The sequence below is a fragment of the Canis lupus genome, chromosome 9, assembly GCF_003254725.2.
Source record: "Canis lupus dingo isolate Sandy chromosome 9, ASM325472v2, whole genome shotgun sequence".
Taxonomy (NCBI): domain Eukaryota; kingdom Metazoa; phylum Chordata; class Mammalia; order Carnivora; family Canidae; genus Canis; species Canis lupus.
In genome coordinates this window covers 19,801,594-19,822,597 of record NC_064251.1, presented here as the reverse complement: position 1 = coordinate 19,822,597, position 21,004 = coordinate 19,801,594, and the positions used below count along the sequence as shown (strand labels likewise).

The window sequence follows — 21,004 nt, the reverse complement described above, 5'->3', positions numbered from 1 at the left end:
CGGCGCGGCGGCCCCGGCCCTGCCCGGCTGGGGGGGCCCGCGGGGGGCGGGGGCGGGCCCTGGGCTCACGTGCTCGCCGCTCGGCTCTTAACCCGGCCCGCCGCCCCGCCGGGATGGCCGCGGCCGGAGCGCGCTGAGCCGGGCGCCCGCCCCCCGCCCCCCGCCCCGCCGCGCCCCCCGCCCGGCCCGCGCCCCCGCCCCCGCCCCCGCCCCCGCCCGCGGCTCCCGCAGCCGCGCCTCCCGCCCGCGCCGCCTCCCGCCCGCGCCGCGCCGCTCGCAGCCGCAGCCCCCGAGCCGGAGGACTATGAGCGAGCCATGAGGCGGCTGCGGCGCTGGGCGTTCGCGGCGCTGCTGCTGCTGCTGCCGCTGCCCCCGCCCGGTGAGTGACCCCGCGCCCCCGCCCCCGGCCCCGGCCCCGGCCCGCCCGGCCCCGGCCCGCCGCCCTCCCTGCCCCGCCCGGGTTTTGCGGCGCTCTGCTGCGGCCACCTTCTCCTGCAGTGCTCGGGGTGACGGCCGGTCCGAGCGGGGGGGGCGGGGGACGGAGGGCGCGGGCACCCACCTGTCCCCAGCGCGCCCGCCCCACCGCGGCCAGCCCCCTGCCGCCGGCCCGCCGGCTCTGCAGGTCTCTGCGGGTGGGGGGGGCAGTCGTGACGGGCGGGCGGGACGGAAGCTGCTGGCCCCCTCCCCATCAGGCTCTTCCCTCTGCAGGGGAGCCGATGCTCCCACCCCAGGGCTGCAAGGGCCACGCCACAGCGGGGGATGAGGTGCGCTCACCCCTGTCCCAAGTCTCTTGCCCCTCGGCGGGCATCTGCCTGCAGCTCTGGCCTTGTCTCCCCAGGTCTTGGGACCCGCGGTCCCTTCGGGGCTCTGCGCTGGCGGGTCTCACCCCATTTGGGGCGTCCGGGAGCCCCTGAGGTCACAGAGCCCAGCCGTCTGGTGGGGGAGAGCACCGGGGGAGAGGTCCGAAAGCAGCAGTTGGACACCAGAGTCCGCCAGGAGCCACCAGGGGGCCCGGTGAGTGAGGCTGTGTGGGGAGGCCAGGGGGCTGGAGCAGGCCTGGAGCCCAAGGAAGGCCCCCCCAGGCAGCCAGGGTTTGTGTGCGCCCCCCAAGCTGGCGTCTGCAGCTTCTCCTTCTGTACAATGGGCTGCCTACCGGCCGGCCGGGTGCCGGAGCCCACTAGTGGGGAGCGCTTGCCTCACTCTAGGCACCCCTCCAATCATCATGGGGATCCCCTGCCCTCCGTGGACCCTGGAATGCCTAAGATTCAGTCCAGCCTTGGGTCAGCCTTCCACCAGCCCCCACTTCCCTCCTGCCAAAGCAAGTGGTTCTACTTCAGATGCGGCTTGGGGAGGGCAGTAGAGGGCAGAGAGAAGCAGCCAAGAGCCCAGGCAACGGTTTCTCATCACAGCCCCCCTCAGCGAGCTTTCTTGGAACAGCTCAGCGCTTGCTTCTGCCTCAGTTTCCCTCTGTGCACTGATAGGCTTGTCATTCTTCCTGTCCTCACTAAGGGTGGAGCCTCAGAAGGAGGTTGGAGACCCCAAGCTCACCCACAAAGGCCAGCTTCACACCCCCGCCCTGTCCCTTTCAGCTACCAGGCTCCTTCTGCCTCCCAGAGGAAGGTTAGGAATGAAGGAGATTAATTGCAATTAATAATTAATTAATATCATGTGAATAATAATTACCCAGATGGAATATTCATTCAGCACGCCTCGGCTCTCCAGGAGCTGGAAGCTGAAAGTTAGCCAGGTCAACGGGGGCGGCGGAGGGCGGGATGGCGAGGGCCTGGCAGAAAGAAACGGGAGGTGTAGAGGAGAGACTCAGAGGAGGGGTACAGCCCAGGTCTGGGAAGTTCTGGCAGCTGGGGGTGGTGGGAGGTAAATTGGGCCGGGCAGAGGGAGGAAGGAGGGAAACGGAGGCTAGCATTACAGACATCTGTCAGACTGGCATCTGGCCCTGCCTAATGTACTTGGTTAAAAGCCCTTAGGGGGGGTGGAGGGGTTTGTGGGGGGGGTGCAGGGGGCGATAGATACTCGGGAAATGGAATGGAGCAGGAAGGCAGCATGCATAATAGATGGACCATCACTCCAGGCAGGGCGGGGGAAGGAGGGGGTGGTTAATGGTCCTGGGCAGGCAGGCTTGGGTGGGGGTGGGGGTGGAACAAGGGTAAGAGGGAAGGGGTCTGAGGCTGCCTTTGGTGTCTGTCCAGGTTCCTTGGGAGATGGTAGACGGGCCGTAAGGATGGTCCAAGGCCAGGGATGAGGTGTCCTGGCTGGGTTTGGTCCTTGGTCCACTTTCTTCCTTAGGGTCACCCCACCCCCGAGAACTGTGCACCCCAAGCCTGTGTTGGCTAAGAGTTAACCGCTCAGCTCAAATGCTGGGACCCCTGGCAGGTGCCTCAGAGGCAGTCCAGATGGAGGATTGGGTGATACCATGGTGGGGTCAGAGGGCGGGGAGGGACGAAGGCATGGGGACCGAGTAGAGATGAAGAATGGAGTACTCCTTCAGCCCAGTCCTTCCTGGAGGGAGAAAGCGGGGGGAGTCGTCTGGACTATGATGGTGCCTGGAACTGTGTGCGGGATGGGGGGTGGGCAGGTTCCCAGGATAGTGATGAGTTGGGTATGCAGGCAATAGGGGCATCTCTTAGAGTGTCATTCTGTGGGGTGAGTGGGTGGCATGTGTGCATGTGTGATGTGTGTGTGAGTGACCAAGTCTGAATATGCCCAACGGGGTGTCTGAGGGGTAAGGGCAGGAGTGAAGGGTTCATGGATCCGAGGGGCAGTGGTCACCTTCAGTGGGGGTCTCTCTAGCATGGAGCCTTCCCAGGGACCTCCCTGCAGCCTCCCCAGGGGACATACTCATAGTCCTGCCTTACCTGTACCTCAGGCTCTCCTGAGACCGGTTTCTCACAACTCTATAAAGCAGGGAACTTTTGCCTGCCCATCTTACAGATGAGCAAGCTGAGGCTCAGAGAGGTTAAGTAACTTGCTCAAAATCCATCAGCAGTGGAATAATCCCCTCCAAGGCCAGGTGCTTCCCACTGCACCATTCTGCCTCCAGGGACTTTCAGTTTTGGCACCGGGGCACCCCCACCCCGCAAGGTGGAAGAAGGTCAAGGGAGTCAAAAAGACATGTCCAAGATACTCCCCCTGACTGGAAAGAGATATTGCAACCCCCTGCCTCCCACCTGGCCTTTCTCCCTGAAGCACTTCTGGTTTTGGACCATCCAGGGCTGATGACGGAGCCTGTGTCCCAATGGGAAGTGCCACACCCTGGTGCTGCTGGGCTCAGTCCAGAATTACTGCATTGGTTTGGGACCTCAGGCTGAGCCAGGTGTTGGGTCAGCAGCAAGATCTTTATTTGCTCTGGGTCATGTGGCGAGGCTGGGGGACACTGGCTGGCAGGACTGGGTGGTGGGACCTTGGCTGCTCGCCGGCTTTGGCCTGGGATTGGTCACATCACCTGTCTGAGGCCAAGCTTTCTGATCCCTAAAATCAGAATGATGCTAATATTAATTTTGGCCTCATCCACCTCCAGGAGGTGGTGATAAGAAAGGGTTTTGTGTGCTGAGGAATCCTGGCTTTTATGGGAGGGGCGGCGGGCGAGACAGAAGGTGGCCAGGAAGGAATTAGAAGCTAGAGAAATGAGTTTACTGGGCCCTTACTGGGGCAGTGTTATGCCTTTACACGTATTGGTTTATGTAATGCTCATCACAGCTCTAGAGATGGGGCTGTGGTTATTCCCATTTTACAGGTGGGGAGACAGGCACAGAGAGGTGAGATAACAAGCCCAGGTCACACAGCACTTACATAGCAGAGTCAAGACCGACACCCCAGATGGATACTCTGAACCTGCCTGCCTCTCACTCAGGCTTATAGTGAGTGAGGAGGGCCACAGGGGAACCCTCTGCCCTCTCTGCCACTGCTCTCAACTCCTCACCTCTGTCCAGTTTGGAAGTCCTGAGGCCCACAGAGGTGGGGGAGCTTCTGGAAGTGCAGAAGCCCATGGTCACAGGGAGCTTGAAGCGGAAGGTTGAGACAGAAGAACCAGCAGGGCCACCATGTACAGTTGGGCTGGTTTTTCTTCTTTCTTTTCTTCTTTCTTTCCTTCTTTCTTTTTTTCTTTAAGATTTTATTTATTTATTCATGAGAAACACAAAGAAAGAGAGAGAGAGGCAGAGACACAGGCAGAGGGAGAAGCAGGCTCCATGCAGGGAGCCCGACATGGGACTCGATCCCGGGTCTCCAGGACCACACCCCGGGCTGAAGGCGGCGCTAAACCGCTGGGCCACTGGGGCTGCCCCGGGACCCTCTCTCTAGTCCGCACAGAGCTGCTGTGTGGACATGCCTGCCCCCGGGGGGGACTCAGACTCCTTCAGAACCAAGAAAAGTGCAGGATGCGGGGAAGCAAACAATGGGAGTGGAGAGGTTCCAGGCTCCAGGCCTAGGAGACAGGTTTATCAGAGCCAGCTAGGGGCGGGGGGACCCCAGTCACGGGCTGAGCTCCTATGAAAGTTTTCCAGACCAGGATTTACTGGAAATGCTACTATCCCCGAAGCCCTCGCTGAGGGTGTGTGTTTCAGTGTTTGTGTTTTCTTGCTGTAGGCGGGGGCCGATCCGGCAAGGCTCAGTCCCCAGCCCTTACTGGAGGGCGGTCACCAGCAGGAAGCCACAGGGCCTTGTGCCTGGAGCCCTAATACTGCACTAGGGCCACGGCCGTGCTGGTCTGTGCAGCCAAGGTCGCAGCTCTGTCCTGGGATTGGAGGCAGGAAGTGGTTCCTGGGAGGGGACTGGTGGCTAGAGGCTGCCCCGGGACTCACACTGGGCCCCACTTGCTCTGGGAAGGCCAAGGCCACGAATTGAGCCCCGCAGTGAGGTTGGGCAGAGAGATGGTTCACACAGGAGGCTAGGCTTGGGTCTGAAAGGTTTTGGGATGGAGAGGGGGGCAGCCTTGGTGGCTCCTGGTTCTGCTGCCTTCTGAATCCCACCTTCCTCATCCATAAAATGGGGCTAGGAGTCGTCTCTCTTTTGCCAGTCTGCTTGGGGGACCAGAGGTGATGGTGTTGATCAGGTGTCCTCCCTGGGATCTGGCGAGAACAGATGTTCAACATCTGTGAGGCCTGCCCTCGCTCCTGAGTGTCGGGGCGGGGGTGGGGGGAATGCGGGCAGCTGGCACCAGCATGAGAGGGCTGGTGTCTGAGACAGAAGCCAGGGCATTTGGGGGTTACCTGTCAGGCTCCAGGTGGTGCAAGAGTCTTGAGTCCTCCCCAGCCAGACACTGGCCTGCGAGCTTGGCCTTGCCTGATTTCCCGCTCCTGGCTGCCTAGAGGGATCCAGTTGCCCAGAGTCTGTCCCCTGAGGGACTAATGACCCTCTAAGGAAATGATTCTGTCCTCAAAAATGTAGGTCAAATCCTATGATCAGAAATGTGTTCAACTGCTCCGTCTGGGATTCCCACTGTCCAGCCGATCGGTTGAGCCTCAGCACGTTGTGGGGGACAGCGGCGGTGGGGAGGGGATATCTCGAGGTGGGGCCCTGCGTCTCTGGCTCCCTGTTTTCTGCCATCACCCAGCCCATGTGGTTCATTGAGTTTCCTCAAAGCCCTGTTCAGCTGGAACATTTACACTTCATTCTTCAATTATTAGTAATGTGGTTACTTATCCTTGCGATAGTTACACGTTAAAAAGGGTTTCCATCTAATCTTCACGATACCCCATTTTACCGATGGGAAAACAGGCTCGGGCTTCTGCTGCCTTTCCATTCAACATGAGTGTTGAGCTCCTGGGCAGGGGAAAAGACAGGCGTGTCGTGTATTCAGGGGACTAGAGGTCACCATGTGAAAAGTTGAATCAGTGATCAGAGATGTCCAGAACTGTGTGCTCACAGACCCAAAAGTAGAGGGGGCTACAGCCCTCTGTGGGTTGAGGGGTGCAGGCTTTGCAGGCAAGGGTGAGGAGGAAAAAAGGCAGGGTGGAGATAGAGGTTCAGGAGCAGGGATTTGGGGTGACAGTTTGAGGGGCACTGCTTAAACACTCAAATTTTTTGGAGCATCTGAAAACCCTCAAGATCCTCAGACTCCCCCTTCCCAAGACTGGATTCTGTGGGTCTAGGGTAGAGACCTAGCGTCTGTCTGTATTTGCGATTCTGGAATGTCAATGGGATTTTTGCCTCCTTCCTGCACCCCAAATCTGGTTGAGCCTGACACAGGTCATCAGCCAATGCCTAGGGGGTGGCCGGGCTGGTGACGAGGGGCCTCGGGGAGGGCACAGCCACTGAAGCCAGGTGGCCACAGCCGCCACGGCAGACTTGAACTCCAGCCTCAGGGTGAGATCTGACCCTGCACCTCCCCAACATGGCCCTGGGCCAGCCACCTCCAAGTGTCTCTCCCTGAGCCTTGGCCTGCCATTTGTAAAATGAGCACCAGACGATCCGGGGGCTTTGAGATCAAATGAGCCAGGGCACGTGAGACCACGGAGCAGGAGGCAAGAGCAGGGCACGGGGTCGAGGCCTGGCCGGCCGGTCATCAGCAGCGCTGAGCTGGGCACAGAGGTGGGCAGGCGGATGGCAGGGGACAGGGGCTCCCAGGGGAGGAACTGAGGGATAATGGGGGAGGTTGAGGGCAGGTCAGGGGCAGAAGGCAGACGTAGCAAGGAGAGGTTTGGCTTTGACAGAACTGGTGCCTGAAGCTTGGCCCAGGGGGCTGTCTTAGGAAGGGGGTTTGCTTGGTCTTTCTCTTCCTGCAGACAGGGTTGTCCCAGGTAGCCCCTGCCCAGCTCTCCAATTTCCCTCCTCTTCCTCCAGCACCTTGCTGGCTTCCCCAGCACTCCCAGGACCTGCTTCCCGTTGGCCCCAGCACCCCCGCGCCCCCATCCCAGCAGCTCCCCTTGCCCTTATCTGGCCTGAGCCCTGTGTCCTGCTGGGGGAGGGGCAGCCCAGCCCAGGTGAGGCCCTACCAGGTGGGACAGAATGAGGCTGCAGGAGATGGGGGGCACGAAAAGAACCTAGCATCTGCTCTTCCAACAGTCTGGGCTTTCCGCAGAGTGGGGTCAGCTTGGTCTGCACAGAGATGGGGAGGTGAGCCTGCTGGCTTCCTGAGTGGTGGAGAGTCTGCTAGCACCAGGGCCCACGCTGCCAGAATTCTCCTGGCCTAGGACGAACCCCAGCCACACAAAGCCAGCTTCACAGCCTTGCATCTGGGCTCATCGTACCATTTTCAGTGGAAAATATCTGAGGCTCAGAGAGGCTGCTTCATCATCCCTGAAGCTACACAGGGCAAGGGGTCTGGACAGGCTGCCCCTCTGGGGGGCCGGTCAGGGCAGAGATAGGGGCTTATCAGTGGGGGTGCAGAAAGAACAAGCACATACAGACTCGAGGGCAGGGGAAGGCAGAGGTAGTCCAGGCAGGGGTGGGTAGGGAAGGCGGAGAGATTGAGCCTAGGAGAGGAGCAGGAGGGTGGGCATAGTCCAAGCCAGGGCGTGGGGTGGGAAGGGTACAGGTGGTCCAGGCCCGGGGCAGGGAAGCAAGCAGAGAGGGTCCGGGGCAGGAAGAGGAAAGCAGAGACTCCTCAGCCTTGACTTTCTATTTCAAGTCTCATCGACACTCTAGGGGCTTAGGGTGGAGCTTGGAGCTCAGTGAGCCTGGGACTGGCGAGTCAGTGTCCTTGGGGCTCAGCGGCTGCCTTCCCGGGTGCTGGCCCTTCACCCCACCTCACCCCCTCTCCTAGGGCCTCTTGAAGACACTGGGCCTTTTCTATCTTACTTCACCTTCCAGGTGAGGAAGCCTTGGAAGCTGATTCTGTGGACTTGAATCCCAGCCCCACCACTTAGCTGTGTGACTTTGGGCTAGTGTGTCAGCCTCTCTGGCCTTGGGTCTCCTCATCCGTCAGATGAGGAAAGCAGTGGCATCTATCCCACTGGCTAGTTGTGAAGAGTAAAGATGATAATACTTGTATTTAGAACAGTGCCCGGCACATAATAAGCACTCAGTAAAAATGAGAAATCTAGGTGGTTGGTAAGGAAGCCAGCTAGCACCAGGCTATGAGATTTTGTGACCTTGGGGTTCCCTTCCATCCTGCAGCCCGGAAGAAAGGTGGCAAACAAAAGCCCCACACCTGCATGGCCGAGTGGTGGGCCCCTCGCTGGGGGTGGGGGTGGTGTCTGGGTTTCAGTCTTCTTAAACGGATAGGGATGTGAGGAAGGCTCTAGTCCCTCTCAGGCCCTCGCCGCGCTGCTGGTGTTCGGTGAGGCCTGAGCTTGGAGTGGGCTCGGGAGAGCCCCGAAGGCCCGCTCATCCCCTTAGCGCAGACCCTCCAGCCCTTTGTTCTGTCCAGGTCCCTGTTCCTCCAGGCACCGCAGCTCCAGGCCTGGAGTCCCCGCTCCCCACAGACGCTGGGTAGGGCAGCCATCTTGCTCAGGCCGGGTACGTTGCCATGACAACCTGGAGCCTCCCAGCCCCACTGCGAAGGCCCCTCTGAAAAATTTATCAGGAAAACTTCCGTGTTTAAAAATTAACCACGGGATTGAAATATTAAAGATGAGCTGCTTTGGGCAAGGCGGAGGGCAATGGACTTGGGGGTAGAGGAGCCAAGTTCTTTCCTCCCGACAGGATGGCCTCTGCCCATCACCCCGGCTTCCCATTCTAACCCCTGCTACCCTGCCTGCGGAGCACGAGGCCTCCTCCATAAATCCAGACCGGACCCAGATGCAGGAAGGAAGGGGCCTGCTTTACCAGGCCCCGGGGGTCACACTGCATCCCATCTCCCGTTTGCCCCCTTCCCATGGTACTTCCTGGGGGGGCTCGCTTTACACCCCCTGAGGCCAGGAGTGGTCCTGCCAACAGCAGGGAGGGCCTGGCATGAAGCAGCGGGTAGGCTGAGATGCCTTCCGTCCCTGCGGCTCAGGGAGACCAGCCCCAGGAGGTGCCTACACCAGAGAGGGTGGGCTGTGCCCAGGGCTGTGTATTCCTGCCTGCCCCCAGGGAAGGAACAGGGTCCCAGAGAAAGATGAACTCTTGCCCCCAAATCAGTGGTACCCCCCAGCTCCCGGGCCAGGCCATCCTTTCCCCAGCACTACTCCTTGTTCCGGGGTCCCCACGTTGACTCACTTCTGTCCTCCCCCCACCGCCAGCCTGTCCACCTGGCCCAAGTGAGTTTCGTCATCCCAGCCTTCAACTCAAACTTTACTCTGGATCTGGAGCTGAACCAGTGAGTACGGCCTTGGGCCTGGAAGGAAGGGCAGCAGGCAGGTGGGCGAGGTGGGGGCGGGCGGGGGGAGATGGGGGCAGGCCCGGCTCATGGGACCTGGATGTGAATTGGGGTGGGACCCAAGTGGGACCCACAGCCCCAGCAGTGACCCCGTCCTTCCTCCTGCCCCCTCTGTCTGTCTCAGTCACCTCCTCTCCTCGCAATATGTGGAGCGCCATTTTAGCCGGGAGGGGACAACCCAGCACAGCAGCGTGAGTGCCTTTGAAAGGGGACAGGGAAGTGGAATGAAGGGACAGTGGGTCAGTGGAGATGGGGTCCAAGGTGTTCTCTATATTTGGCTGGGCCCTGCCCCTTGGGATCTCTGCCCACCATGGAGGCTCTAAGGGTCAGAGTCAGAATTGGAGCGACGTATTGAACAACATGGAGCCTGGGCTCCCTTCACCCAGTGCCCAAGGTCTGACTCTGCTGGTCTCTCTGCCTGACACGGAGGCTTTCAAGGACCCTCCCTGCTCCATGCCCAGACTTTTCTAGGAGGCAGCACTTGGGGAAATGTTCTTACTCAGCACCAAGGGCCTGGGAATTCCTGGCTGCCTGGGACACGAGGGTCCCAGCCCCAGAGGCCCAGGGGCCTAAGCAAAGATGAATGAATGTCTATAAATAGCCTCCCCCCCCCCAACAACCAGCCAGTTCAGTAACTGGAGCACAAGTAATTCTGCAGGAACAGGGAGGGGGGTGCTTGTCCCCTCTGACCCGAGAGCCCCGGCCAAGAGGACACGTGCTGCTCATACTTCCTCAGCCACAGACCATGTCCAGAGGTGGTCCATGGAGGCAGTGGTGTCTGTGAACACACTGTGTGTGCAGGTGTGTGTGTGCTGGGGGTGAGTCCACAGCTTTCATCTGATTAAGTAAGCTCATCTATGGTAAGTTCTTAGAACAGTGCCTGGCACACGAGTGCCAGTCCTTCTCCAAGGAACCTGTGAACCATGTACCAGCCCCACCAAATGGTCAAGAACCACTGGTGTAGCCCAACTTCCTCATCTTACAGATGAGGTGAAGGAGGCCTGGAGAGGACCAGGCACTTGCCCAGAGTAGAACCAGGCTCCAGATCCCCAGGTGTAGCCAGGGACCAGGGCCACCTGTGCCCTGAGCAGCTGCAGTGGCCCTCACCCCTCCTGGTGCCTTCAGGCCAGGGCAGGGGGTATGTTCGCTGATGTTCTGCTCCTCCAGGGGGCCGGGGACCACTGCTACTACCAGGGGAAGCTCCGGGGGAACCCCCACTCCTTTGCTGCCCTCTCTACCTGCCAGGGGCTGCAGTGAGTAGGGGGGAGAGGTTGGGGGGAGAGCCTTTGGCCCTGGCCGCGTGGGGGAATACATGGTGGAGAGCTGTGCCTCTCTTTCTGCAGTGGGGTTTTCTCCGATGGCAACTTCACCTACATCGTGGAGCCCCGTGAGATGGCCAGGCCGCAGGAGCCTCCCCAGGTGAGCCCCCCACAGGCTCCTCTGACAGCCCTGCTACGCTGCCCATCCTCGTGGCTTGTGGCTGCCTCCTCCCTTCGTAACCTCAGCCTTCCTGCCCTCCTCAATCACCCGAGCTCTAGTTCCCTCCCCGTGTGCCCTCAGCTCCAATGTCCCCTCTAGCCCCCAAGTAACCTCCCATTGGGCTCCAGTGTCCTTTGCCCCTGTCTCTCAGGGCACCCCCAGGTCTTGACCCCGGAATCTGAGCATCTGGGAGATCAGATCCGACATGGGAGCTCTGGCCAGTTCTGGGTCACCGTGGGGTGGGGTGGGGAGGAGGGCTGGAGCTGTCCCTCATCTGGGCTCCAAGCAGACCTGGTCAGCCCCCCAAGAACTGATTCCCCCTCATTTCAGGGACCCCTCCCCCACCTCATTTACCGGACCCCTCTCCTCCCAGCCCCCCTCGGATGCAGGGAACCAGGTAAGGGAGGGAAAGTGGGGCTGGGGAGGGGGCCGGCTGTGCCCCCCTCACCTGCCCCCTCCCCCCAGGCTGCCTATTTGCTGCCCCTGCTCATACTGCTCCCGTGAACCGGCCGAGGCTGAGAAGGAAAAGGCAGGTACGGGGGCCCGCACAGACCTCGGGCTGCAGAGACCTCAGGCTGTGGTCCAGAGCAGAAGGACACCCCATCCACGATGGGGGCAAAGGAGGGCTCAGACTGGTGTGGCTGGGGGCCAGGGTACCGTGCCTGAGAGGAAGCCCCCACCTCATTTCCTATTGCCTGTATCAACACCCGCCCGAATTATGGACAAACTGAGGCTGCCTGCCCTCGTACCAAGGCTGGGGAGGGAGGGGACCCCCACCAGTGGGGGATCAGCCTCATCCCCGACTGGAGCTCAGCACCCCCGAGTCTGCCCATGGCTTGGCCCCAATGCCAGACATGGAGGGGACCGATTCCAAGTGCCCACCCACCGCCCAGGTCCGCCGGGGCCACCCTACCGTGCACAGTGAGACCAAGTATGTGGAGCTGATCGTGGTCAACGACCACCAGCTGGTAAGTTCCCAGCCTGGGGGCAACGCCAGGAGGGGGCCCTTGCCAAAGCAGACCTGGAGGCTGGCCCTCCGCCCACTCTCTTTCCTCCCAGTTTGAGCAGATGCGCCAGTCGGTGGTCCTCACCAGCAACTTTGCCAAGTCGGTTGTGAACCTGGCAGATGTGGTGAGCCATCTCCCTTCCCTTCCCTCTCCTCCTCCGCCCCTACTCCGTTGCACACATGCTTGGGGTGAGCTCTGGAGGGCCCCCTCAGCCTCTGATTCCCACTTTCTGGAGAGACAGGCTGAGGCCCTCCTCCAGCCAGCCCTGTGCCCCCGCCCTCTCCTGCCCTCCAGCCCCACCCTCATGTTCTTCCCTCTGGGCTCAGATGTACAAGGAGCAGCTCAATACCCGCATCGTGTTGGTTGCCATGGAAACATGGGCAGATGGGGACAAGATCCAGGTGCAGGATGACCTCCTGGAGACCCTAGCCCGGCTCATGGTCTATCGGCGGGAGGGCCTGCCTGAGCCCAGTGATGCCACCCATCTCTTCTCGTGAGTCCGCCACCCCACACATCCTGCCAGCCTCTGCTGGTTGCTGCGATGCACAGGGTTGCTGAACACCTGCTCTGTGCCAGGTGCTCTTGTAGAGTCTGGGGACTGGGCTCTTCTTGCCCTACCACCCAGACACTCGCAGCAGGCTGGGCATCTTTCCCTGTATCTTAGGCTGACGCCCCTTTTTCTGGTCCCTAGTGATCTTCTACTGCCTATCATCTCCCTTCTTGTCCCCTCTTCTCCTTTCAAACTATCCCAGCATCCCTTCCTCAGGGATTCAGAGCTCTGATAGAAGGGAAAAATCTGGCTCCCCTCCCCAAGGAAGGGCTATAGTGTGGGAGGCTCCCCAGTCTCCCCCTCACAGCCTCCGGAAGCCACCACAGGCAAGGCAGTTGGGATCTCCTGACACCCCCCTCCCTTCCAGGGGCAGGACCTTCCAGAGCAGCAGTAGTGGGGCTGCCTATGTGGGGGGCATCTGCTCCCTGTCCAGAGGTGGTGGCGTAAATGAGGTGAGCGGTGTGGGGCATGGCTGTGGTGGGGGTTAAAGGAAGAGGGGGTGCTTGCTGTGAAGGGCATGAGCCCTGTGCCTTTGGAAGGATGTAGACATCTTTGTCCCCCATCTTCCTCACCCCCAGTATGATAACATGGGCGCCATGGCAGTGACCCTGGCCCAGACGCTGGGGCAAAACCTGGGCATGATGTGGAATAAACACCGGAGCTCAGCAGGTATCAAAGAAAACCCCCCACGTGGCCCCACAACCAGCCCAGATCCACTCCCAGCAGCCCTAGAAATGGAAAGGGTGTCCATGGGAGGGGGTCAGACCTCCACCCTCCCTTATATCCACCTGGCTAACCTCTCAGGGGACTGCAAATGTCCGGACAACTGGCTGGGCTGCATCATGGAAGACACCGGGTGAGTTCTTGGGGACCAACTGGGGGAGGGTCTTGGGCGAGGGAGAACTACAGGGAGTGCTGGGTGGAGTCTGGATCCAGTGGCCTCAAGAGGCCCGGCTATTGGACCCACTTAGGATTTCAAAAAGCCCAGTGTTCCACGGACACTGCCCAGGGAGACCCACATTCTCTAGCCCGACGCAAAAACTGCCAGACTGTAGTGTGCGCTGTCGCCACTAGGAGCCGCCAAAGCCTCATTTGGAGGCACCCTCCCTCCTCGGCCACAAGCCACGCTCGGAGTCCTGAGGTTTGGGGAAGGGGACGCGAGCCACGCCCCCTGCCCGTCCCCGCTTGATGGGCAGGCAGGAGGAGGATCGTGCCGTCTCCCAGCACCTAAGTCCTCAGCCTCCTCGAGATGTGACCGCGTCTCCCTGTGCACCCCATCCCCAATCTTGAGAAGGAGCGAGAGTGGGCTGGGGGGGGCGCGGGGGGACTCAGCGGCTTCGTGCCCTTACCCTCCCCAGGTTCTACCTGCCCCGCAAGTTCTCGCGCTGCAGCATCGACGAGTACAACCAGTTTCTGCAGGAGGGCGGCGGGAGCTGCCTCTTCAACAAGCCCCTCAAGGTACCAGCCCCAGGCGGGGACGTGTGGGAGCGAGGCTTGGGCAGGGCCCCGGCCAGACTCTCGACGCCCCTTCCCCGTGCAGCTCCTGGACCCGCCAGAGTGCGGGAACGGCTTCGTGGAGGCGGGGGAAGAGTGCGACTGTGGGTCGGTGCAGGTGAGAGGCTGGTGCGCGCGCCAGGTGCGGGGCGGGGGCGCGCGCCCGGGAAGGTCTGGGTGGGGCAGGTCAGGGCTCGCCCACCCGGCCCGCCGTGTCCCCGCGTCCCTCAGGAGTGCAGCCGTGCGGGTGGGAACTGCTGCAAGAAGTGCACCCTGACTCACGACGCCATGTGCAGCGACGGGCTCTGCTGTCGCCGCTGCAAGGTGAGGGGCACCTACCGCCGGGGCGGGAGGGAGGAGGCGGGAGGAGGCCCGGGGCTGGGGACCTCGGGGTAAAGGGCGGGACTTGGGGAGGAGGAGCCTCTGGAGGCGGGGCAAGTGCAGGGGCGGGACTTGACGCGAAGAAAGCGCCAATGGGGATGGGGAAGGGCGGGGCGTGCGCGTCCGTGGGCCCGTTGAAGAGCGGGGCGGGGTACCTGCCCAGGGGCGGCGGGGGGCGGAACCGTGAGCCGGCCCGGGGGCGGGGTGACCGGGCTGGGAGGGGCCGGGGGCGGGGCGGGGCCTCGGGGAAGGCGGGCGCGGAGCCGCCGCTGTGGCCTCCGCCGAAAAATGCATCCCTTTCCCAGTACGAGCCGCGGGGCGTGTCCTGTCGAGAGGCCGTGAACGAGTGTGACATCGCGGAGACCTGCACGGGGGACTCGAGCCAGGTCGGTCCAGCCCAGCCGCCTTGAGGGTCCCCGGGCGAGGCAACCCCTATGCTTCTGGGTTGGGCCCCGCCGGGGCCTCGGTTCTCTGCACCCCTCCGCTCCCCTGCTGGCGTGGCCCCGGCCGGACAGCCTACTTCCCTCGCCTGAGAAACGGGTTCTTCATGCGTCCTGGTTTTGCTCCTTCCGTCATTAAGTCAGTATAGGGTGGCTGGGGTTCCGAGGGCCTGGCACGGTATTGGTGTGTGCTCGGGATCAGAGTGTATAATAGTATAGTTAACATCTCTTAAGTCCTTACTACATGCCAGGTATGTAGTTCCTGTAAGTTCTCCTAGCCCTGTGATGTAGTTACAGGAAACAGGGAGACAGGAGAGCCTATGGGACTTGCCAATCTGCGTGGTCTGAATTCGTAGCCAGGTCTCTTGTCCTTGCCTTGGAAGAGCCCTGTACTGAGCCCCAGGAGGGGGGCGTTTGGCACCCCTTCATTCGTCAACTCCCAGTCTTGGGGGCTCCTGTGCTCAGTCCAGCCCCTCTGTCCACAGTGCCCCCCTAACCTGCACAAGCTGGATGGTTACTACTGTGATCACGAACAGGTATGATGGGTGGGGGCCCCTCTCCCTTGGGCCCTCTGGCTCAATACAGTCTTTTGTCTTCTATCCATTCAGACTACTTAGGTCTCAGTCCCTTGTCTCCTGTTTGTTCCTTAGGGCCGCTGCTACGGAGGTCGCTGCAAAACCCGGGACCGGCAGTGCCAAGCCCTTTGGGGCCATGGTGAGTCTTTGGCTTGGAATGGGAGAGGAGACTCTGGAGGACCCAGAGTCAAGAGGCTGGGGAGGGGGATGTTCTGGCTAAATATACCTTCTACCAAGTGTGTGGGTCTCCAGGATCTCAGAGACCCAGTTGGACTGGCGGTCAGGCCAGAGTGTTGGAGGCAGAGGGCTGAGGTCCTAGGGCGTTCCGGGGTGGGTGGGTGACGCCTGGCATCATCTCTTTACAGCCGCTGCTGATCGCTTCTGCTATGAGAAGCTGAACGTGGAGGGGACGGAGCGTGGGAACTGTGGGCGCAAGGGGTCAGGCTGGGTCCAGTGCAATAAACAGTGAGTTACCAAGGTTCCTGATTGGCCTCCCTGGCTTGCGGGGCCGGGGGGAGGGGAGGCGGTTCAGAGTTGGGACAGCAGGTCCTAGGATGAGCCTATGAGTCCCAGTGGAGAATATGTGAAAAATCAAGTGGTGGGGAAGAGGGCAGATTTGAGTTCAGTAGTAGTAACAGCAGTTGAGTTGGAGGTCAGACTTGGAGCTCACTGTCTCCACCCTGCCCCAACAGGGATGTGCTCTGTGGCTTCCTCCTCTGCGTCAACATCTCCGGAGCTCCTCGGCTGGGGGACCTAGGGGGAGACATCAGCAGTGTTACCTTCTACCACCAGGGCAAGGAGCTGGACTGCAGGTCTGGGGTGGGACCGTGTCTGGGGAAGGGCAGGTCGCAGCCGTGATGGGGGTGGGAGGGCAAGGGTCGAGGCTGGCTCTGCCTGTTCCCCAGGGGTGGCCATGTACAGCTGGCCGATGGCTCCGACCTGAGTTACGTGGAGGATGGCACTGCCTGCGGGCCCAACATGTTGTGCCTGGACCATCGGTGCCTGCCAGCCTCTGCCTTCAACTTCAGCACCTGCCCAGGCAGCGGGGAGCGCCGGATCTGCTCCCACCACGGGGTGGGTGCCGGGAGGCCAGGGATGGTGGAAGGGGCTCCTGAGAGGGGCAGGACCCCCACTCACCTTTCCTGGCTGCCCCCTCACCTCTCTAGGTCTGCAGCAATGAAGGGAAGTGCATCTGTCAGCCAGACTGGACGGGCAAAGACTGCAGCATTCACAACCCCCTGCCCACGTCTCCACCCACGGGGGAGACAGAGAGATATAAGGGTGAGGCTGGAGCTGGCCAGAGTCGGGGTCTGTCTCTCCCCTTCTGCATACCTGTCCTTGCCAACTGAGCCCCGTCCTTCTCCCCAGGTCCCAGCGGCACCAACATCATCATCGGCTCCATCGCGGGGGCTGTCCTGGTCGCAGCCATCGTCCTGGGCGGCACAGGCTGGGGATTTAAGTAAGAGACATACATACACGTGACCCCCCACCATTCCCCAGCGTTCTGGGGGCGCATCAGAACCCCATACTTCCCTGAGAAGTTAGCTAAGCCAGAGCTTACACGTCACAGTGTGGGCCAGCCGCAGGGTCTCGTTTTGCTCACATTTCCAAGAGATTAAAAAACAAAAACAAACCAAAAAAACCCAAAAGATAACCAGTTAACAGTCCTGGTTCCCAGCTTTTCTTGCAAAAGGAGAGTGGGCCTCTGTGCATCCTGGCACTGCGGTGGGGCGGAGCCAAGCAGGAACAGGAGCTGCCTGAAACTGGCTGTGTCCTCTGTCCCTAGGCCCCAGGTGTTCTGTGGGCACCCCTAGACCCCCCCATCCCTCGGTGTTCTGTGGGCACCTGGGGCTGGGGCCCTTGAGCTGGTCTAATTCCTCCATGGTGCAGAGGAGGGACCTGAGTCCCAGGGTCACTTGGGGAGTTAGTTGCAGAGTCAGGACTCAAACCCAGGTAGGGCCTAGGTCCTCCCTAGGCCGCTCATTAGTGACCAGGTCCTGGGGACGCTGGCCCATCTCTTGGGGAAGGGGTCTCATGGGAGCCAGGAAGGCCCTCCCTGAGAGAAGGGCAAGGTCACAAATGGCTCCTTTTCCTTTCTCTCCTTGCTCCTGAAGAAACATCCGCCGCGGAAGGTACGACCCGACCCAGCAGGGGGCAGTGTGACGCCGGCCACGTCATCCCTCCCGCTGTCCCTGTCTCCTCCATCTCATTCGTCACCTCACATTCTGTTGATGGGGAGCTGGGGGCTGATTCCTCCACCCCTGCTGTCACTGCTGTCACTACAGGGGTGGGAGAGCCCCACTCCGGGAAGAAAGTCCTCAGCCCTCGCCCCTTCCTCCTGCCCACCCGCCGTCCCAGGCCTTGGTCCCTGTACTCCCACCCTTCCTGCGGCCAGACCATCCTGGCCAGGTGGGGCCTTGGAACTGTGTCCCCGCAGCCCCCTGCTCCCGGGAGGGGAGCCTACCTCTGCGTCCCATCTGTTTTGTCTTCCATGTCACCGCTGTCTGAACTTCCCACCAGATCCCCTCCCTGGCCAGCCTATGACTTGCCGCCTCTAGGGCCCAGCACTGACCTCCCAGGGCCCGGCTCAGGGGCTCTCCCTCTGGGCCCTGCCTCACGTCCTCCCCTGACGCCCCCTCTCCGTTCCAGGTCCGGAGGGGCCTAAGTGCCACCCCCTCCCTCCGAGCCTGGCGCCCACCGTCTCTCCGCCCTGCACCACGAGGCTGCCCCCGCCCAGCCACGGAGGGAGGCACCGTGCAAATGTCTTCCGGGCCCAAGCCTTTCAGCTCCTGGCCCCACGGGAGGGGGGTGGGGGTGGGGGTGGGGCTGTGGCCCTGGCCTTCCCACCGCCAGGGTGGACCAGGCCTGGGGCATTTCCCTCATGGTCCCCCACCCCACCTCATGCGGCTTTGGCCTCTCACACCAACTCTCCCTGTGTGAATGTAGCTTCCATCATCACAGACTGCCACAGCTCGGGGGGGGGGGGGGGGGGGGGGGGGAGGCGCTTGGGGGACCCCCCCCCCCAGTGGCCATGGCCTGGGACGGCCCCTCCTCAAAACCAGGCAGCTGGGACCAGGGTTTTAGCTCTCTGGGACTTAGGGGGAGGGGACTGACATCTACCTTTTTTTTTTTTTTTTTTTACTGAATCTTAACTGATGAATGTAACTTTGGGGGTGCTGGGGCGAGGGAATTTGTGGGGATATTTTGACATTTGTGGGAGGGATCAGAGGAACCGAGGCATGGCCCTCCCCCCGGGGCCCTCCCCTGGGAAGATACACCTGGAATCCTCTCATTGGACGGAGCCCTCCCCAAGCCAGGCAGGGGCAGGGCACACTTGTGTGCCCCTCGGCCAGCCCTGCTGAGCTTGGAGGGAAGAATGAGTGCTGATTCAAACCAAAGCTGCCTGTTCTGTGCCCAAGGCCGAGGTTATGGGTACGACGACCACATGTCCCAGATTGTCTTCAATTTCAAAATGACCATCCTGCTGTCCCTGCCAGGATGTATGTATTTGGGAGAAAATCCAGTCCCTGAAATAAAATGACAGCTCCCCCCTTTCAAGAAGGGTGATTCTGGGGCTGACTCAGGGTTTAGCTGCCCCCCTAGCATGGCCTAGAGGTCCCAGGCTGGGCCATCTTCCCAGGGAGGACTCTCCCAAGCAGGAAAGGCCAGGGAGGGCCCAGTCACTGGAGGGTTAGGGGTTTTGCCTGTGATGTACAAGAGGAGGTAAAAAAAAAAAAAAAAAAAAAAAAAAAAGGCAGGTCTCATATGATCCTCAGCTTCTAGGAAAGTCCTCAAGGCCCTGTCAAACCAATTCGACTCCTTACCCTCATTCCAGGGCTGAGTAGTAAGTTTACAGTTGTTCTCCCCATTACGTCCTCTGATCCCCACTGCAGCTGAGCCTGACGGACAGGCTGAGGCGGGCGGGATTCCTCATTCCTGCCTGTGGCCTTCCCTCGTGACCCATGGGACCCATGGGACGGCGGAACCTTGGTTCAACTACTACAAACCAGCCAGCAAGGGCAAGATGGGGGTTAAGCTACCTTATGGATGAAAGCCACAAATGAGCAGAGCCCCTCACCCCAGAAATACCCCACCCAGACTCAGCAGGGATTTCTGGACACCCCAGGGCCTTTGAGCTGCCTGTTCAGTCCCTCTGTTTCTGGGGCATCTTTGAGGAGGAAATGGCTCCCTGTTTATCTGCACCACCCCTCAGGGCAAACTGGGGACTGAGACCCTTTGACACCCCTTTGGGAAGCCGGATGCGGCTACAGTGGGATCCTCAATACTGAGCTCCAGCTGGCACTGCCCAAGAGAAGGGGGTGAGTGGGACACCCCCTGGCCAGTCCTGCTCCGCCAGCCCCACGAACTGGAGCAGGGGCAGGAGGGAAAGGGCTGGGTTTGGCACTGCTGCCGAGGTACCGTAAGGCATTCTCTGGTGGCACACGCGTACACACAGCTGGTAATGCATCTGGCACAAGCATTTGGATCCACATCTCTGCACAAGTGTGAATACCTCTGCACATGCAGACAGGCCTGTGTGTGCGCACACGTGGGGTTGGGCGTGGGGTGTGGAGGACTCAAGACTTCCTGTGACCAGTCCACCTGGCTCCCAGCTGTCTGCATCCTCCCGGCCCACCCTGGCAACACCCAGGGAGGAGTGGAGGCTGCATTGGCCCCGGCCTGGAAATGGCTCCATACAGCATCTTGTAAATACGTCATCTGGGGCTCGGGGTGGGGAGGCAGGGACAGGAGCATCAATTAAAGATCATGTCCTGGGGCTTCCGTGGAGCTCACACCAACCTGTGTCTCTCCTTTCTATAAATGACCGCACTGTGACTTGGGCCCTTCCTTGTCCTCCTTGGCCCTGGAGGGAGCATGATGACTGGGGCACTGGAGGTGGGAAGTGAGCACCCAGGACTGGGCGCTGAGAGACTGGGACGAAGGAGTGTAGCTTTCCATTCCCGGCCAGGAAATAGGCGCTGATGGGTGGAGGGCCAGCCTTTCCGCTTCCTCGGCTCTCCCAGCAAAGATAACTGCCTCCCTCTGGCTTTGGCAAAGCAGAAGGGGAGGTGAATAGGAAGCATCTTACTCAAAGGCAGGAGCCCCAACTTCCCTTTTATGGTTATAGCTAGAGAAGCCTCTCCTGGTCTCCCAAGAGATTCCAGAAAGCTGGATAAAACCACTAATCTGGTCCCAGGGCACCTGCTCTTTGGCCTGCAAAGAATCTGCTGTTTCTCACTTCTGCTCGCTCCCACCATGTCTGGGGCAGGAAGGGGCTGAGCTCCGCCAAGGCTCAGAGCCCCTCTCATTCTTCCCATCTTCCCCTTCAGAGGCTTTGGGGCCGGAGGTACTTGCCTCTGGAAGCCCCACTTGTTCCCTTGTTCGGGGCGGGGGCAGATAAGATGAGAGCTGGGGCAGAGAACGAAAGCAAGGTGATTTGGAGTACAGATAATGCGAGCAAGAAATAGCAGCGGTCAAGGGCCCGGAGAGAAGGAGCAGCTGGAAGCTCCAGATTCCCGAAGGGGAGGGGCTCCCAGGACCACCGCGGCTCTCATGCAGGGAGAGTAGGACTCAGGGGTGCGCCAGCCTAGGTTCCTGGTCCCTGCCCTGTTCTGACATCTGAGTCTCCCGGGATATTGGGAACATCTACCTCCTGTCTCCCCACCTGGCAGCCCAGGATCCTTCTCAAACCTGCCAGTCCTTGCTCTTCTAGGCTTGCCCTGTCTGCTCTGGATGGGAAGCCTTCTTCACTTTCTCCACTCCTGCTGCCTCTCCTCCGCTCTTCCTTCTCACTCCTCAGTCTGTCCTGATCTTCAGAC

At 60.7% G+C, this 21,004-nt stretch overlaps 1 protein-coding gene across 7 annotated transcripts; it reads left to right on the top strand.

Annotated features, from left to right (window-relative positions):
• Positions 1 to 228: 228 nt before the first annotated feature.
• Positions 229 to 19,984, top strand: ADAM11 (ADAM metallopeptidase domain 11). 7 transcript variants are annotated; one of them, XM_035721270.2, is made up of 27 exons: positions 230 to 379; positions 839 to 1,014; positions 9,123 to 9,199; positions 9,384 to 9,450; positions 10,427 to 10,512; positions 10,603 to 10,678; positions 11,069 to 11,135; positions 11,204 to 11,271; positions 11,632 to 11,706; positions 11,798 to 11,869; positions 12,072 to 12,238; positions 12,663 to 12,747; positions 12,874 to 12,964; positions 13,100 to 13,151; positions 13,654 to 13,753; positions 13,836 to 13,907; positions 14,021 to 14,113; positions 14,476 to 14,556; positions 15,096 to 15,146; positions 15,261 to 15,324; positions 15,551 to 15,650; positions 15,878 to 15,997; positions 16,091 to 16,259; positions 16,352 to 16,466; positions 16,554 to 16,644; positions 17,300 to 17,317; positions 17,835 to 19,984. In XM_035721270.2, the coding sequence occupies exons 1-27, from the start codon at positions 316 to 318 to the stop codon at positions 17,848 to 17,850; spliced, it is 2,313 nt and encodes a 770-aa protein (XP_035577163.1). In that variant the 5' UTR covers positions 230 to 315; the 3' UTR covers positions 17,851 to 19,984. The 7 variants fall into 7 exon arrangements, with proteins under 7 accessions (XP_048969951.1, XP_035577163.1, XP_025295945.1 ...); XM_025440160.3 differs by having other exon boundaries at positions 17,300 to 19,984; XM_049113995.1 differs by lacking the exon at positions 230 to 379 and adding an exon at positions 9,996 to 10,077 and having other exon boundaries at positions 17,300 to 19,984.
• Positions 19,985 to 21,004: the final 1,020 nt, after the last annotated feature.